We start from the raw sequence: 16,669 nt of genomic DNA, 5'->3' as shown, positions 1-16,669 counted from the left end.
GGGTCGAGATGTTGAGAAGCGGCTGTAGCCGAACACAAGAACATCGCCAGTGCCGATGGCTTCTGAGATCTGAACCGTGAAAAACACATGCGACGTGTCAGGCCGTTGCCCTTACTTCGAGCCGTCCGCGTAATGGATCTTCGACCGGAGCATTGGACCCCGGATGCACTGGCAATGAACGAGGTTTGTGAACTATGACAGCCACAGAGAGGGAAGAGACAGACGCATCGGTCAGTACGTCGGGGAAGCCACCTGGCGAGATATGCAGCTCAAGTCGCGTACGTGCGTCACGATGCCTGGTAAAAGACTATGTAGTCCCATGGACCACTGCTCTAGCAGCGAGCGAGCTTGAAGAGGCATCAGGACTACACCTCCGAGTCAACAATGGCCGATGTCCTTCCTCTCCGCGCGAGCTCCCTTCCACGTTGTTCACGACCTTCACGTCCCCCCTATGTCCAAGTGTGTCTGCAGGTTCGGGCTCCGAGATGGAAAAAAAGTATGAGACTATCTGGAAGCGCCTCCCCTTACAGCTCCCAGTCAGTTCCACAGGAGTACGGTCTGAGGTCGACGCATATTGCCGAGTGAAACCGTCCGGGATAGTCTAGACAGCATGCTTCGTCCAGAGCCACAGCGCACACGACCCGCAAGGTCAGACATTGATTGCCCCGACGAGATCTCTAGAGCGAGTTTATGATGGCCTTCTCCCGGAGAGTACAACCCCGCAGCATGGGAGGGGGGGAGGGTATTTTGCCGCCTACGTCGACACCGGAAGAGAGCAAGTGCCCCGGCAGAACCGCCTTTATCTGGGCTCGAGGCGAAGGTGGCTTCGATTCTATCTGCGACACGGGTCGATCCAAACGTGTTCGCATGCCTTCGCGCGGGCGGGTGGTCTCGCATGCTATCCGAAGCTTGTCTGGGGGCCGAGGGCCGCTCCAGGTGGGGGGAGGTCTTTGTTGCTATGTAGCTGCGAACGCGTTCGGCGGCCGCACGCCCCAGCTCCAGAATGACTGTATGAGATCGCTTGAGGTGGATTGGTGCAAACGGGGCTTACCGCTCCGGTATTATAGGCACCCCCGAATGTCTGGTAGCTCCTCGTGGGTCCACTCTCCGTCAGGATCCCGCGTATGTGAGAGCACCGCGCATGACAATTTTCTGTTGCCGTCCACGGACTCCGCGAACTGTCCTGTCCTGATGCACAACAGCCGCATGGCGCGGACCCGTCTGTCGGTGTGGAATGACGGTGATGACGGATAACACAAAGAGGTGAGAGCATCAAACTTCGTGGATCAGTCCGGTTGTGCAGGTCTGAGAAGGACGGGGACCAGCACAGCAGGCCGGGCGAACAGAACACGCCTCATTGCCCACGGACAATGCCGCGCGACTTCCTGCTGAACACAAAACACGTGAGCGGGAGTACAACCTGATTAACCGGCAGACACACCTCCAAGCTGCCGTGAGTGAGTCTGGCGATAACGTTCATCGGATCAGGGCACAACACTTCTAAGCATCCAACCAGTGTTTTTCGAGAACTGAACACCTAGATAAACTTGGAAACTGGCATTGCAGGAAGAAACGGGGTACCCATTAGAGAACATGCGATATAGGGGTAATATCTATCCAAGAAAGCACAACAGACAACAAGCAACCATACGAGGGTCGTGACGGTCGTGAAGGGCATGGGGTATGAGGCATAAAGCATATGTGCATGTGGTGGTATCAAAAGCGGTAGATGTAACTCTTGGGGAGAACGACGTGTATATGCGCCTGCGTCACGAGCCAGAAACCGTCAGTCATCCGCTTCGTACGCTGATAGCAGGGAAAAGGACGTACGAGAGGAGACGATAGCCAATCCCAGTTTCCCACAGTAGACAGCAGCGGCACCCAGCGCCGCGCTCGGCGACCCAGACCAGCAGAGCAGAGCAGAGAGCAGAAGAGACCAAAATCAACGTCTGGCTTCCAGACGGCGCAGCAACACCTCAAAGGCCTGAGCTCGATCGACTGAGCGAACCGAACCTCAACTCTTGACGCGCAGCAAGCTCTTGAGCGTCTTGCTCAGGCTCTTCACCTTCGCCCGCACCGACGCCTCCAGCACGCCCGCGCCCTTCCGCCCCTTCCCCTCCCTGAACGCAAAGTCCCCCGGTACGCCGTCCATCGACCGGCTCCGCGCCAGGTCCATCCGCATCTCCGTCTCCCCGCTGACCGAGAACCCGCCGGCGAGCGCGGGCCGCGCCGCGTACGCGATCGCGAGATGGCTCGCGCGCGTCAGCGACCCGTACCGCAGCGCCGGCGGGCGCCCGTGCGCGTACTCGTCGTCGATGTCGAGCGAGCGCGTCCCGCGCGCAGGGTGCTCGTAGACGTGCAGGTCGAAGCTCGCGGACGTCGCGGCGGAGGGCGCGGGAGAGCCGGGCCGAGACGCGGACGAAGCCACGGACATGTTCTTCCGGATCGCCGTGTACAGCGGCCGCTGCGGGTGTCCGAGCGGGAACTGCTCGTGAACGAGGACCGGGGCTGGAGCGGGAGACGAGGCTGGTGCTGGTGCTGGGGCCGGCGAAGGGGCTGGGCTCGGGCGAAGATGGGAATCGGTGCTGAAGCGGATGCTCTTCGCCTTCTTGGGTTGCGGAGATCCCGGCAGGGAAGTCGCGGTCGTCTCGGTCTTCGATATGGGGGACGAAGGCGGGGACGTGAAGGCTGCCGTCTCGCGGCGGCAGCTGCCCGCGCTGGAGTTGGTGCGGCGGCGCAGGGAGCAGGAGGAGCGCTTGCGGAGGCCAGACATGCGACGCTTGCGGCGGAGACATGGTGCCGTTGGGGAGCGGGAGAGCGTGGAAGAGTGCGCAGAAGCGTCCGAGGACGTGGGCTCACTCGTGTCCGTTATGGCAGCATCTCGGTTTGACATTCGTGCGCGGGATCTGGGGGAGGTGGGTGATGCGGGCGTCCGAGGACGTGAAGTTCGTGGCGAGTCAAGGCGTGTCGCTCGTCTTGACGGCGGTGGAATCGTAAGAAGAGGCTCTGGTGTGGGTAAAGACCTGCCCTCTGAGCGTGCTGCAGCAAACTGATCCAAAAAGGGCTGCAAAGTGGTGTCCTGTACAAGCACAAGGGCACGCACACGTGCAACGACAGTCAGAAATGAAGAAGAGGAGGAAAGCTGTAGAACAGGGACATCGCAAAAGAGGATCGCTCACCTCGGTCGCGGTGGCAACGACGTCGGTAGCAGAGTACAGAGCCGCGTTGCGATGCCTGCGTCGCAGACTGTCCCCAGTCTCGGCCTCGCAGACGCCGCCGGGTAGATCCCGCGTAGCGCGTCGCGCCGTCGATGACGTCTCTTCAGCCTCATGGGACAATGCGCCAGCGCCGCGTGCAGACGAGGGGCGGCCGCCGGGCCTGGCGGTTGCAGCGCGTTCGATCTTCGCGAGCTGCATCTTCTGCGCGTCGGTGAGGAGCAAGGGAGAGCTGAGCTGGCGGCGGACGACAGAGACCGCGACCTGTGCGGCGGCATCGCACGTGGAAAGGCACCACGGACAAATCCTGCAGATCGCGTTCGCGAAACGGCACCGGAGGCAGACGTACAGCTGCCGGCTCGCTGGCACTACCTGGAGGCATGGGAGCGAGTCGCACCTCTTGGGCTGAAGGGCGATATGCTGAGTCCCACGCAGCGGGGATAATGGACGGGGCTGGCGGATAGATGCGTACCTGCCTCCTTTTCCTGAACTCCCTCAACAGGATCCGGGACCGCTCTCCCGCTCCTTCGGAGGCACGGGGCATAATCGTCTAACGTGTGGGTCGTGAAAGTCGTTTGTAACGTAGCTCGTGAGAGTCGTCAAGGCCGAGAGGGTCGTTCTCAGCAGTACCTAGAGCATACGAATGGCATAGGGGTGGTGACGGGGTTTGGAAGAAGATGAAGACTGCGGATGAGAGGATGTTCTGAAGGTCGTAGCGGTCACCGTCGGCAAATGCGCGGTCGCGAGTGGTGAAACACAGATGGCGGAGCAGGCGACGGAGGCTGTCGCTTTGGCAGCGGTGTGGGATTTGAGGGGAGCTCGACGACGGGAGTCCGGTTCGAATGCGGACGGAGACAACCCGCCAAGAGGATGGGGATGGCTGGACGGGGCCCATGAGCATGCAATAAGTTTCTTGTGCAGGGCACGAGCAGACCACGCCGCTCGAATATTCGGAATCCTGGCAACCCGCGCCTCCTCCCCCGCCCGGCATCCGTCCCGGCCACCTGATCACGCTCACCCCCGAGTGGCTGTGTGCTCTTAATGCCCCGTGCCTGGCCGCGCTCACCCTCCATCGTGCAATGCAATATTGCTCAACATAATGTCTAGTCCTTCACTACAGACGGTCATTTTCGTCACTACAGACGGTCAATGTGAAGTCTGACCGGCGTACCGTCTGTTCATCACGCAAGCAAAGGTATGATCAGAACAATCAGACAACGCACGTCGAACACCCGCTGGCAACCCTTCACCAAGCAAGCTTCGCGTGTATTTACCTCCGTCTACAAATATGATAGTGTGCAGTGATGTATACAGAGTCGCCGTTATCTACCGGGTTGGGCAGCTCTGGAAAGAATGGAAAAGAATATGTGCATCGTCCACGTCCCCGAGAAGTTGAAGATGATGTTGAGGAAGCTGCGTGGTGTTCGCGATATGCATGGGCACCTTTGAAGCCTGCTGATCGGACCGCACGAACGTGAAGTACGCAGCTCATGCGTCATAGGTCCGCTCCTGGGAAGCTTTCGACCTGAGTACTTCCGGGTCGCCAGCCGCCACTCCGGCCAGCTCGATCGCACAAAGCTTGTCCGTGGTCCCAAATTTGACGGGACGGAGCACCTACGAAGTCGACGAAGTACACGCTCACAAAATGGAAGCAGCCGGTAGAAGCAGAAGAGACTATGTCACCTAGCCCACCTAGTGCGTCGAAACGAACGGTGCTGCGCGATGTCGCGGCGAAAGGGGGTCCAGCAACGGACCGAAGATGTCGATGGAAGCTTCCGAGCGCCCCGGACAGAACGTAAAAGCACGGCCACGAAGGTTTGAGGGCTCCCCGCACGATTAAGAGACTGTTCTGTGCGAAGCACAGTCGCGGTTCGAGCATACGACGATCCGGGGATGGGTATCGTATCCGGTGCTCATCTTCATGGGATGGCTCAGAGATCCGAAGGAACCAAGAGTGGAGCCGTCGCTGCGCCCGAGATGAAGGATGTGTATGAAGATCGGAGCAGTCGACGGTGATAACTTTCCGAAGGGTGGGTGGTCGCTGTGTGATCTGCGGGGGACGAATCAGGCGTACAGGACGGCGCAGGGGCGTGCTCACCGTGTTAGAGCAAGCTCGCGAGACAACCGATATGAGACCCGAGAGGGTGTCTTTCGAGTGCACACGCCACAATTGAAGTTGACGTGACGCACATGTCGCAGACCATCCTAGCAAGGTGAGCTGCGAGACCTCGAGGAAGCGGGGCCAGCAGAATGCTGATGGGAACGATCGTGTCCGTGAGCACGCCGGAAGGTCTTACCACATCGACCCCGAAGGGTGAGAGGAACGCAAACAATATTATTGCCAAAATAACGATGCAAGCTTCCGCGAACGCATCCAATCCGCGCAAAGCGAACCCATGGCGCACAACAACCCCCACAGTGCTCCTCGATGTCTCCAGAATCCAATGCCGAGAGCCACAGAACGCGTATGTCCCACGCATCCCATCCCAGTTCCCGTACTCGCATAGCTCAGATGAAGAGCGCAATCCCGCCCCGCCCCTCGTCGTTCTTCCACTCTCCCTGCACGCGCACCCCATAATGCACACGCCCACATCCCGCGACCGGACACTTCCACTCGTGCTCCGCCTCGATCGCCGGCTTCCGCGCAACCTTCGCCCTCCCCTTCCCCTTCCCCTTTCCCCGCCCGGCACCCGGGCCCGTACCTGAGCCTGAGACCACTATATGGCCGCTGCGCTGGTTCCTCCGCGGCGGGTGGGTAGCTACCGCTACGGATGTAGACGCCTCCGTGGAGGACGCGTCCGCGAGCCGGGTGTGCGACCGCAGGCGCGACCGTATCGAATTGCTCTCTGACGGAGACGTTGCGGGATCAGCGAGCGCGAGACGCTTGACCGGCAACTCGGGTTCGGGCGGCTCCACCGCTTTGCGCTTGCCTTTCCTGTCTGTGGTTGGCAGCGAGGCAGCTTCCGGCTCCGCGGGATGCGCATCCAACTCGACATCGGGGTCAGCGCGAGCTTTGCCTTTGCCCTTGCCCATAAGGTCTACGACAGGCTCCTGTTCTGCAGGCGGAGGAGAAAGAGGAGGTGGGGGAGCGCAAAGCTCTGCAATACACTTGCCGTCCAGCATGTGCCCGCAGCGCAGCGCCCATACCCTGTACTTCCTACGCTCATCCTCTGGGGCGCCCGCCGGGGCGGCTAGCACCAGCGGGTCAAGGCATCGAGCACAGACGAGCGTCGTCTCGACAGGGGTCGCACTGGACGATGAACTTCCCGAATGGCTCGGCCCTGCCTCGTCCTCATCGAGAACAATGACTGGGGGCGATGACGCCCCAGACGTCGGCGATGGTCCAGCGTCCGAGGGCGCGAAGTCGTACGCGAAGCCCGGACCAGCCTTATCCGGATGCGTATACTCAGGCTTCCAGTGAACAGGGATCTCCATCCCCTGCTTATGGAATCTTGGTGGTGGGAAGTCGGGGAGGATGAAGAAAGTATCGTCGTCGCTGAAGGGCGATTGATTACGGCTGGGGCCCTCGTGAGGGTCGTCGAGTAGCCATGGCCACCAGCGCTGCCAGCTTCGTCCGCGCGTCCCACCACCATCAGCACCCTGTGGTGCGTCTGGGCCCCTCTGACCGCTTGTCACTCGCCGAAATATATCTGTGAACGAGGGCAGATTGAACGTGTTGCTGCGGGCGTCCCGTTCACGGCGATTTGCTTCCTCTAGAGCTGTCTGGCGATTGAGCACGAGGGCTGCACCACCAAGTCCCATGGCAGGATGGTAGTGAGACCTGGGAGCCGCGACGAGGGCAGGAGAGCTTCGAGGAGGAAGCCGAGGTAAAGGCGCCATGCGGGTCTCGAATGGGAGAGGGTCAGCGCTTGGACGGATGATTGGTGGTGGATTGTGATCTTGAGCAGCACTTCGTGGACGTCGCCTTGGTAATGATGATTGAGAGGCTAGGTGAGAGGGTAGAGCGGGGACAGCGGGTGTGTTGCCTCGTTGAGCGCGAGGTGGTGGAGGGGAGACAAGTCGTAAGCGCGTCCCTGTACAAGCTGAGAATCCTTGCGCATACATGGAGCATACAGAGTGAGAACTCACTGTTTGTGCGCCCCCCTGCACTCCTAGAGGACGAAGGAGCTCCTTCATCGTCGCTTTCGAGTACAATGACATCCTCTGACATTGCCATAGAAGACGAGCCTGTTCGGGCGCCACTGGTGTCTGGCAGCGAGCGCCTAGCACTCGTTGACGATGCCCGAAAACCCGTGTATGCAAGGCCATCTTCAGCCAACATATCGCTGATCCTCCTCGAGGAGCCTCCATTCGTTGACCGATGGAATCCAGAGAACACAGGGGTATCGCTTGGTTCATCCTCTAGAGCGTCGACATCGATAACCTCCTGGTTGAGTGTCGGCAGTGGCAACGAGACCACTATAGTTTCCGTGGCTGACATGGCAAGTTTGTCTGTTGGTTGAGAGTATAAGAAGGCGGTCGATGATATGGGAGAGTGTAAAGGCCGTGGAATGCACCGGCCCTGCGACAAGAGAGCGACCCAGCAGGCCCATGCCAGCGCCAATGATGACTAAGCCCTTTGTTCTGTTCCAGGCCACGTGCGCTTTCTGCGGCAACTCCACAACCAAGCACATCCGCCGTGCTGCTCTCCTGGGGCTTGGGCTGAGTCACGACGCTCGCTCTCTGTCCCGTCTACATAGGGAGGGGACCCACCCAAAGCCTTTGAGAATAATTCAATGTTGAGAAGTACCTACAGACAAACCCCTTCAAGTATTGACGGTTGCACAGTTCAATTCAATGCGATATATTGGCTTTCCCCCCGCAAGGCCTGGCTCTCTCTCTCTGCAAGGTCCAGTATGTATTGATACTCAGCAATCAATGGTGATTCAAGCCTACGACAAGCGGACAATTGATGTTATAGAGGATGTCCGGACAAATTCTTTCGCTGTTTGGGCGCCTATTTCGCTCACGGAGGCCCGGCGCGCGCGCCCGCCTCGGCCCTCAGGGGCATTTTCAGCTCATTCTACGTTAGCAGTGACGTTTATCGGCAGGGTGAATGCACCAGTTGGATCGCAGGTTGCACGGACCTCTCTCATCTCAAGATCACAATGGCACTCTCAGCGCAATCGAAGCTCAAGGTAAGGCTAACTGACAGCCCCCCGCGTCACAGATAGCTGCATGTGCTAACCCAAAACACACCCTCCACGCATCCCAGCTGAACGACGGAAATGAGATCCCCATCATCGGCTTCGGTAAGTGATTCACCTTGCACAGCTGTGACGCGACTCCATTGAAAATCACTGGCTTCTGTGCAGGCACTTACGAGATGGAAGGCGAAGAAGCCTATAACGCCGTCCGGTGGGCTCTCGAGGTGTGTTGTGGTACTTTGTTTGACAAGGGGATGGGCGAGACGTCATATTATTATATGTTGCTGACCGCTGCAAATGGCACATTTGGCCAACACAGGCTGGTTATCGCCACATTGTACGTACGGATCTACCAGGAACAGTCGCCTTCGGGACTTGGCTCGCAACAGTGTCAAACTGACGTCTCTTCGACCCTCTCGACTCATGGATTTAGGACTCTGCCCAGTGGTATGAGAACGAGAAGGAGGTCGGGCGCGCCATCCTGGACTGGTGCAAGGCGACGGAAACGCCTCGCGAGACGGTCTTCTATACCACGAAGCTCAAGTACAACAACGGCTACGCCAACGCAAAAGAAGCGATGCGAAAGTCAGTAGCGGAGTGCGGTCTGGGTTATGTCGACCTGTATCTCCTTCATGGGCCTATCGGAGGCCGCGAAATGCGTCTGCAGAGCTGGAAAGCAGCCATCGATGCGAAAAAGGAGGGCCTCTTTCGCAGCATCGGCGTGAGCTGCTTCTCCATTAGACATCTCAAGGAGCTCATCGACGCCGGGCTCGAGGTTCCCGCGGTCAACCAGGTCTGCACTCGTACCTGGACAGGTGCTACGATTGCCTGGTAGCACTGACCATGTTCCCTCAGATTGACCTGCACCCGTTCATGACTAGGACGGACATAGTCGCGTTCTGCCGCCAACACAATATCGTGCTGGAGGTACGTCCCTCGCCGGACCGGCATCGATCTCTGACCTATTTGTGCGCGCATGGCAGGCGTGGGCGCCCTTAGTACGCGGTCTTCGGTTCCGCCACCCCAAGATCGTCGCCTTGGCCGAGAAGTACAAGAAGGACCCCGCACATGTCTTGCTGCGGTGGTCTCTACAGAAGGTATCAAGTCCAAAAATCGTTGCTGCAGCGCCGATTGGCTGACTCGCGCCGTGCAGGGTTTCGTTGCCATTCCGAAGTCCGCGAAGCGCAGCCGCATTGTGTCTAATATCAACCTGTTCGACTTCGAACTCATCGCAGGGGAGGTTGCAGAGCTCGATGCGTTGGACGAATGTACGTTCGCACTGGCGGCCAATTACAAGATGCGCCTAACAGGTGTCCTACAGATCTCGTCACTGATTGGGACCCTACGAACGCGCCATGAAAGTCTTGGCTACATTCAATGACAGGGCATTGTATGTGCAACAAAATCATATTGGTACATGAGGCGGAAACGATAGAAGACACAATCAAATAACTGTATCATTCAGCAACGTACTCTGGCAGGATGTAGGAACGCGGTTGAGGTCCTTGGGCGAAGGCAGTAACGATTCCGACCGATTCCGTAAGCAACGGCTTTTTGGAGGATGTACCTGAAAAGAATCCCACTGCGCTCATGGAACTAAAAATAAGTTTATACTACGAAAAGGAAGTCAGTGGATTCGTCGGACCGTTCAAAGAGAAGGGCCTATACCTCATGTCCGTAATGGAGAATACGGCAGGCGGGGACTGCGTCATCAGGAATTAGCACTTCGCCAGCGAACGTCCGTACTTCAGATGATGTAGCAGGGTTGCTGACTCTCCACCACGTCGCCACCGCAAGGCTTCGGGTCTTCATCGTAATTTGAGCCGATAACCTACGGGAGAAACGCGGCTGATTGCCCTCGTCGCCGAATGTGATATGTTGAATCAGTGCAACTTGCATGGATTGAGGGGTAAGAAGGTCTAGAAATTGCCCGTTGTTGCTACGTATCGAGATGATTAGGTGTATAGGAGCGCCTCTAGTGTATGTAAGCTGTATGAACTCATCTGAGTAATGAGGATAGGGATACAAGGACTGTGACTCCTTACAGGTCGGGCTACAGACATCTAGCGCCTTCGTTCAGCATGCTTGCTTGCGAGCTGTAGAGACGGCAACGAACCGTGCACAATGCTTCCAGGTGAATCGTCTTGAAGAGCGTGCCCTCTACCTTCACAGGTCCGCTTGTCTTCCAACCCACAGGATCGATGTCCGGACCAGGTATTGCCACACATTGTTGATAGGCGAGCTGACGGAGAATTGTTGGAGGACCTGGTCTCGCCAGCGGAACGTATACAATGGGGACGACGAGCCTGCATTCTAGTTAACATCACATCGGTGAGAGAAAAGTATCTGAGCTTACTTGCTGCCTTTGCGAAGGCCTCCTCTGTCCACACGAACGACGAGGGAATACTGAATCTCAACATTTGAATGTTCGTCGGAGAAACTGGGAGGAAGACGATAGCTCTGCCTCTCTACTTCCGCATTCGTGGTGATGGACGAGAGGATACTGACTCCCTTGGGGAGGCGGAATGAGTAAGGCCAGTCGTAGCGACCTTGTAGTCTCCCCCGCCGAGCCGCGACTGACGAGGCCTCCGAGCCTCCGGAAGACTTGTCGTCGGCTGAGTAAACAGATCGCGACATGTAAAGAAAGTTGGATGTGGAGTGGGAGAAGATCGAGAGCCTCCCATAAAGCTATGATCCGGATGAGCATGGCAATCCCAGTGGTTATCCAGGCCAAAAGTGGGGATTTAGGGAGTATATTGCTAGCATGGGGTAGTAGTTACTCGTATATTTGACTACACTCACAGCAATAGTAATCCCATCGACCATTTCCTCGTTATCCAACTGCAGCTGCAGAGACCCGCTCACGTCCCCACCCTGGAAAAACGTCGGCGTGTCAGCCGCAGTAGCGGCACGACTGGTCAGGCTCAGCGTCAGCCACCGTTCTCCAGTCTTCTTCGTAAGATGAAAGTTATGGTGTCGATCAGCTGCGGGGACATCCCACTCGGGACCGACCGTGCGAGTGTAGCCAGGCAGGGCTTGGGAGACGTCCAGCTGGGATGCGGCTGCAAAGCCTAAGGGATAAGCAGGGGGTGTCGAGACCATCCTGTAAGACTCGTGGATGGCGGCGGGTATGGCTGAGGGGCAGCGATGGCCCAAGGGAAAGCGTACCGCGAGAATTCAGGTGCGTCCTCCCAGGGCCGCAACGTTTTGCGCGCCAATATACTACGTCGCAAATCCCGACTCAGGTCCGCTGAGTCCTGTCTGGGCTTATCAGGTATACGAACGCTCAAGTATCCTACTTGCCTGCGATAGCATAGTTTCAGATGTCGCCAGAGTGCACTCATGGTTCCAGTGGACAGGCATAAAATAGTGTAGATGATGGGGCAAGTTACGGGTTGTCGGATGCAGGTTCTGGTACCAGATAGTGTTTGACGCCAGTGCTCCAACTCGTTCATCACAGCGTCATATTAAGTCCTCCCCCTAGTACTGTTCAGCGAACCTCGCCCGATCATTCTAGCTACTGCCACTCGAGCCGTTTGGTCTTCGAAATATGCACATGGACGGTTCTGCTTTCATTGAAGCGACCGTCTTAGAGTGCCTCTCGAAGCAGTATTGCCGCCCAACGCGAGCGGCGAACATGCACTGATTTCGCAGCCGGGTCCCCGTAAGTGCATCATCCGCCTCTTGTAATCGTTCTGCTCTATGCTCCGGCATCAGTACATTCGTTGGCTGTGCGCCCATCCGAGCGCTATGAGAAGAATCGTTCCCTTACGGCTGGCGTCGCGCGCGGCGAGACAGACAGGGTCCTCATAGCCTTCCACGCTGTATTGGGGTCGCTTTGACGCCTTTCATCCATAATTGACATCACTAGGTGCGTAGTTAGGTCTGTTCTTGGACAAGATCTGACCCGTCATTCAATTTCACGAAGCTGTCACTGTGTGCATGCCCGGTGAGAAGGCGTCGAGCGGGCTGATACAGCTTACTGTCCCCTTGTGCTAAAAAGCATGCGGCAATCATATTTCACTCCCTACCGCCGCCCCGGGACGCCTCCTGGGTCGGGCGATTGCGTGAGGCCGCTCGCTAGGATCTTACACCGGTCAGCCGGTACGGCGAGCTGTCAATACCCTCGTCCCGTATTGGACCTCGAATGCTATAGTGAGTCCCATGCTATACCTCTATGGTCCTACTATAAGATGTGCCACGGTGGGACCATGCAGCTCTACGATCCAAGAGCGCATCATAACCTCTGAAGTAAGCGGATGTCGTGACCTAGTGTCGCTCGTGCGTTCTGTCAAAATACGACGTAATGCGGAGCGGATGTCTAAGGCGGTAGTTCTAATCACCATTTATGCTTTCCGCGAAGTACACTTACCGCCGGCCTCACTCATGCTTAGTATGACGGTCACCGAATGTAGAGCAGATGATTATCATTAGCAGCTGAGGCACAGCTGACGCGAGGTCACTAGACGCACCGGCGAGGGGTTGGGGAAATGGGTAGGTTCGTTACCACCTCGCCGCATGCGCATGTTGAAGCACAAGGAACTTCGGCGTTTTTGGCCCTGGGAAACAGTGGGAATCGATGCATGCAGGTTCACCCGCTTACCGCTGCTGAGTTGGGGCTCCCGTACGTACCCTTCCCGTCTTCCTGACCAGCCGAATCACCCTTCCCTGCAGAATATCGACATGTACTGCCAGCTGACCGGACAGTGTTCAGCATTTCTCATAACAGCCTCCTGCCAATGTCGTTCATTCACAATTTTTATCCGTCCACTTGCCGTTTTCGGTGCCTTGAGCCCTCTAACGGCATTCTCGACATCCAGTGCAATTGATCAGTTGACGCTTGATCCACGATGCAAGGCTGGGTGTCGTGGTACGCAACTCATGGCAACCCTTCTCCTGCCCCATCGCCGTCTGCTCACGCTCTACATCCATTAGGTTATTGTGGGACACGTGTAGCGTGGAAAGTCAAAAGGCTGGGTGCTTGATTATGTCCTGCCTTCTTCGTCACTCGGAGCGGCAGGCAGCCGCGCCTGGACAGGCTATAAAGGCAATGACTGTAGATGCCCGAGTCACGGCTAGTGCTTAAGACCATCGTTCCCGTATCCTCACCTCTCCTCTACGCCTCAGCGTCCGCGTTCGACATGGGTTTGGCTCCTCGAACGTTCATTCTTCCCGATCTCTTTTCCTACTGCCAATATCCATTCAGGACGAACGTGCACTGTGCTTCCGTCGCACGCGCCTCTGAAGACTGGCTTCTGAAAGACGCCAAGTTCACTGCCAAACGACAGGCTGCATTCCGTCGTCTCCACGCGGGAGAACTCACTGCCATGTGTTATCCGAACACGGACGCTACACGCCTAAGGGACGTGGCCGACTTCCTCAACTTCCTCTTCACCCTCGACGATTGGTCGGACGAGTTCAGCGATCACGATACAGTCGGGCTCGCGGGCAGCGTCATGGGCGCATTCTGGGACCCGGTAGGTTTCACGACGCAAAAAGCGGCAGGGAAGCTGGCAAAAAGGTCCGTCGAATCGCTCAGTCGATCACCTTTGTGGATGTGGATCCTCTTGTGTGTCCACGCTTACCAAGGAGCACAGCTTCTCTGGTCGGTTCCGGCGCACCGCGGGCCCTGGATGCACGCGTCGGTTTATCGAGACGATGGACCTCTTCTTTCGGGCGGTCGCGCAACAGGCCAGTGATCGGGCCTGTGGGGACGTGCCTTCCCTGGAAGAGTATATTGCTCTTCGGATGGACACGAGCGGTTGCAAACCGTGCTTCGCGCTGATCGAGTACGCCGCTGGAATTGACCTTCCCGACGAAGTCATGGCCCATCCTGCGATCCGCGCTCTTGAGGAAGCTGCAAACTCGCATATATCGTGGTCCAATGTGCGTCGTGACCCTTCTCTGCTTGACACTCGGTGTGTCTCACTCCGAAGCCTTCGCGCACCGCACAGGACATCTTCTCGTACGACGTCGAACAGGCACGTGGCGACACCCACAACATGGTCGAGGTCGTCATGCACAGGCATGACTTCTCGTTGCAAGCGGCCGTTGACTACGTTGGTGACCTCACCAACGCGTCAATCGCCCGTTTCGAGAGCATCAGGAGGAGCCTTCCATCTTGGGGAGAGGAGATTGACATGGACGTCAATCTGTACGTCCAGGGCCTCCAGGACTGGATGGTCGGTGCGCTGCAGTGGAGCTTCGACTCTGCGCGCTACTTTGGTAGCGACGGCGCCGCGGTGAAGCATCGTCGTGTCGTGATCTTGCGTCCTCGGATGTCTGTGGCGGGCCGCGATCAGCCCAACGACGCGCTCGTCCACAACAGGTGGGCGCATTTCCTGATGAGGTGCGCTTGCATCCCAGCGCGCGTACCTCGGGCAGGCGGCTCCTGCCCGACAAGCTCCCCATCACATTCTTCTACTCGTCCTTGGAACGACGCGTAACATGCGGAGAAGAAACCCGCCGTGATATACCATCTTCGTGGATTGCCTTTCCATAGAGGGGGACATGCTGTCTTCCTTCACGCACGGATGCCCATTCGATGACCCAGTGTCTCATATTGCCCATCTTCGGTCCTTATGTTTATGCTTATGCTGTATGATTTATGATCACCCACGGCAGCGCTTGATAGGAGTCACAACATAGATCCCGAACGATACTCCGCTCGTCCTGTTCATCTGATGTATGTAGGTATAACTCAGCCACCTTCATGAAACGATAGAAGGTCCGCGGCGGTCGCTTGTTCGACGTGTCCGGCTCCGAGTGTACAACATACAAGGAGCCCGAGGCGTCGGATACAATTAGCGTTCACAATACAAAGTTCAAAACGACTTCTTCCGGCTACTTGATGACGAGCCTCTTTGAGATTGGACGCGTACCCCGCGTACCCGGATCGTGCGCACAGATCGTGAACGACGGATCGCAGATGGTCGATCCATCGTCGCTGGTCACCGTTTGCCACATCGTTCAATGACGTACGCCTTCGCACGTCGTTGTTCCTGTCCGCCCACGCCCTCGAGATCTTCTGGCATCTCGCCATCGAGATTCTCCTGCAAGGTCAGATGTGATGTTGTGAGATTGCAGCTTGGCAAAAAAAAAGTGTTCCGACGCACCCGCTCACGATCTGCGCCAGCCTCAATGAGGAGACAAGCTGCCTCTGCGTGCGCCGACTCCATCGCAAGGTGCAGCGGCGTGTTGCCTGGCCGCCGTTTGGGCAGTCAGCAATCACGCCGACGTTACGTACTATAGGACAAGCCGACGTACCAACGCGATCCGCGGTATTGAGGCGGGTCTTGGGAGACCCCTCAGGCGGGTTCAGAAGGAGATTTATGAAGCCCGTCGACCCTGTCGTCGCCGCCCTATGCCTGTATTGGGTAGCGAGCAACGACTCCGTCAGTACGGACGTCATACGCGCGTGGCTGGGAACCTGGGACAAACAGTGGAGTCTGATTTGCCTTATCTCGAGCGTTGATCTGTACATCCTATGTGAGAAACCGAGACCAAGCAATAGATGGCCGGCGCGCGTACGTCAGCTCCTCTCGCGATCAGCAGCTTGCCGATCTGTGTGGCAGTTAGCTAGAAGCAAAGGATCTCAGGGTAATCGAGATACCTCGATTCGAGATTTCGATGCCGCGTAATGCCTGTAAAGTTGTGTTTAGAGGAGAAAACTTTCTACGACGCAATAACACAACTCACAGAGGAGTAATGCCTTTGTCATTCGTTCGATTCACTTCTGCGCCTGCGCCGAGCAATTCCCGGACAACGTCGTCAAAGCCACCGCTTGCTTTCGTACTCGACAATGAGATGGTGCAGACACTAAGATACCCATGGGTACACACACGCAATGTGGAGCGGCGTCCAACCGCCACTGTCACCGCGATTGACGTCGGCCTTCTGATCTATTAAAAACCGAACAATATCCACAGAGCCAGACGACGCAGCCCAGTGCAGAGGCGTCCGCCCATCCTGCAGGGAACTTCAGCCGAGATATGGTTACAAACACGTGGAGCGGGCTTACGTCGTCTATAGCATTCACGAGTACGGGGTCTTGCGAAACCAAAGACCGAACCAAGCCGAACTGCTCTATAGAACATGAATCAGTTGAACAGCCTTGTGCCAAGAAAATCCAGCTCACTGTTCAAAGCTGCGTCATGGACTGAAGTGTTGGGCATTCCCGCCGAAATGTATGGACACTGTTTTCGAGAAGGAGGCGGGAACGAGACGCGACGATGGGTACGCGTATGCCGGCGCCAATGACCGGCGCGTACGTTCTCACGGGTGCCACGCCACGGGGCGCTTGCAATC

The 16,669-nt window shown here is 57.2% G+C and overlaps 6 protein-coding genes across 6 annotated transcripts; 2 read left to right on the top strand and 4 right to left on the bottom strand.

The window, feature by feature from the left end:
• Positions 1-1,543: 1,543 nt before the first annotated feature.
• Positions 1,544-3,975, bottom strand: DICSQDRAFT_152954 (uncharacterized protein). Its single transcript, XM_007362463.1, has 4 exons — positions 3,688-3,975; positions 3,180-3,620; positions 1,831-3,079; positions 1,544-1,764 (listed from the first exon to the last, which is right to left on the bottom strand). The coding sequence occupies exons 1-3, from the start codon at positions 3,757-3,759 to the stop codon at positions 2,015-2,017; spliced, it is 1,578 nt and encodes a 525-aa protein (XP_007362525.1). The 5' UTR covers positions 3,760-3,975; the 3' UTR covers positions 1,544-1,764; positions 1,831-2,014.
• Positions 3,976-5,560: 1,585 nt separating this feature from the next.
• Positions 5,561-7,677, bottom strand: DICSQDRAFT_178330 (uncharacterized protein). Its single transcript, XM_007362462.1, has 2 exons — positions 7,305-7,677; positions 5,561-7,249 (listed from the first exon to the last, which is right to left on the bottom strand). Exons 1-2 carry the CDS (start codon positions 7,654-7,656, stop codon positions 5,724-5,726), a joined length of 1,878 nt encoding a protein of 625 aa, XP_007362524.1. The 5' UTR covers positions 7,657-7,677; the 3' UTR covers positions 5,561-5,723.
• A 578-nt stretch (positions 7,678-8,255) lies between these two features.
• DICSQDRAFT_133456 (Aldo/keto reductase) lies at positions 8,256-9,951 on the top strand. Its single transcript, XM_007362461.1, has 9 exons — positions 8,256-8,353; positions 8,431-8,467; positions 8,531-8,586; positions 8,682-8,699; positions 8,796-9,155; positions 9,218-9,289; positions 9,346-9,459; positions 9,516-9,630; positions 9,684-9,951. The coding sequence occupies exons 1-9, from the start codon at positions 8,324-8,326 to the stop codon at positions 9,719-9,721; spliced, it is 840 nt and encodes a 279-aa protein (XP_007362523.1). The 5' UTR covers positions 8,256-8,323; the 3' UTR covers positions 9,722-9,951.
• A 73-nt stretch (positions 9,952-10,024) lies between these two features.
• DICSQDRAFT_52826 (uncharacterized protein) lies at positions 10,025-11,464 on the bottom strand (the record flags this gene model as incomplete). The annotated part of the gene is made up of 4 exons (XM_007362460.1): positions 10,025-10,365; positions 10,475-10,668; positions 10,719-10,977; positions 11,143-11,464. 4 exons carry the CDS (start codon positions 11,462-11,464, stop codon positions 10,025-10,027), a joined length of 1,116 nt encoding a protein of 371 aa, XP_007362522.1.
• Positions 11,465-13,503: 2,039 nt separating this feature from the next.
• On the top strand, positions 13,504-14,707 carry DICSQDRAFT_144469 (terpenoid synthase; the record flags this gene model as incomplete). The annotated part of the gene is made up of 4 exons (XM_007362459.1): positions 13,504-13,883; positions 13,960-14,248; positions 14,317-14,642; positions 14,665-14,707. The coding sequence occupies 4 exons, from the start codon at positions 13,504-13,506 to the stop codon at positions 14,705-14,707; spliced, it is 1,038 nt and encodes a 345-aa protein (XP_007362521.1).
• Positions 14,708-15,318: 611 nt separating this feature from the next.
• On the bottom strand, positions 15,319-16,524 carry DICSQDRAFT_25783 (ankyrin; the record flags this gene model as incomplete). Its single annotated transcript, XM_007362458.1, has 10 exons — positions 15,319-15,414; positions 15,478-15,563; positions 15,629-15,729; positions 15,803-15,837; positions 15,893-15,925; positions 15,975-16,005; positions 16,061-16,148; positions 16,204-16,330; positions 16,383-16,447; positions 16,500-16,524. Coding segments are annotated over 10 exons (687 nt in total), but the record flags the coding sequence as incomplete, so codon positions are not given.
• Between the last annotated feature and the right edge of the window lie 145 nt (positions 16,525-16,669).

Source organism: Dichomitus squalens (assembly GCF_000275845.1).
Source record: "Dichomitus squalens LYAD-421 SS1 unplaced genomic scaffold DICSQscaffold_4, whole genome shotgun sequence".
Lineage (NCBI taxonomy): Eukaryota > Fungi > Basidiomycota > Agaricomycetes > Polyporales > Polyporaceae > Dichomitus > Dichomitus squalens.
Note: the sequence above shows the minus strand (reverse complement) of the source record. Positions and strands in the feature narration are given on the sequence as shown.

Excerpts from the sequence above, each read along its gene's own strand:
- DICSQDRAFT_152954 (XM_007362463.1), bottom strand. The coding sequence starts at position 3,759 with ATGCCCCGTGCCTCCGAAGGAGCGGGAGAGCGGTCCCGGATCCTGTTG. Across the intron at positions 3,621-3,687 it reads AGTTCAGGAAAAGGAGGCAG|CCCAAGAGGTGCGACTCGCT; the intron begins GTACGCATCTAT and ends ATCGCCCTTCAG. Across the intron at positions 3,080-3,179 it reads TCGTTGCCACCGCGACCGAG|GACACCACTTTGCAGCCCTT; the intron begins GTGAGCGATCCT and ends GTGCTTGTACAG.
- DICSQDRAFT_178330 (XM_007362462.1), bottom strand. The coding sequence starts at position 7,656 with ATGTCAGCCACGGAAACTATAGTGGTCTCGTTGCCACTGCCGACACTC. Across the intron at positions 7,250-7,304 it reads TGCAGGGGGGCGCACAAACA|GGACGCGCTTACGACTTGTC; the intron begins GTGAGTTCTCAC and ends CAGCTTGTACAG.
- DICSQDRAFT_133456 (XM_007362461.1), top strand. The coding sequence starts at position 8,324 with ATGGCACTCTCAGCGCAATCGAAGCTCAAG. Across the intron at positions 8,354-8,430 it reads CAGCGCAATCGAAGCTCAAG|CTGAACGACGGAAATGAGAT; the intron begins GTAAGGCTAACT and ends CACGCATCCCAG. Across the intron at positions 9,631-9,683 it reads GCTCGATGCGTTGGACGAAT|ATCTCGTCACTGATTGGGAC; the intron begins GTACGTTCGCAC and ends GGTGTCCTACAG.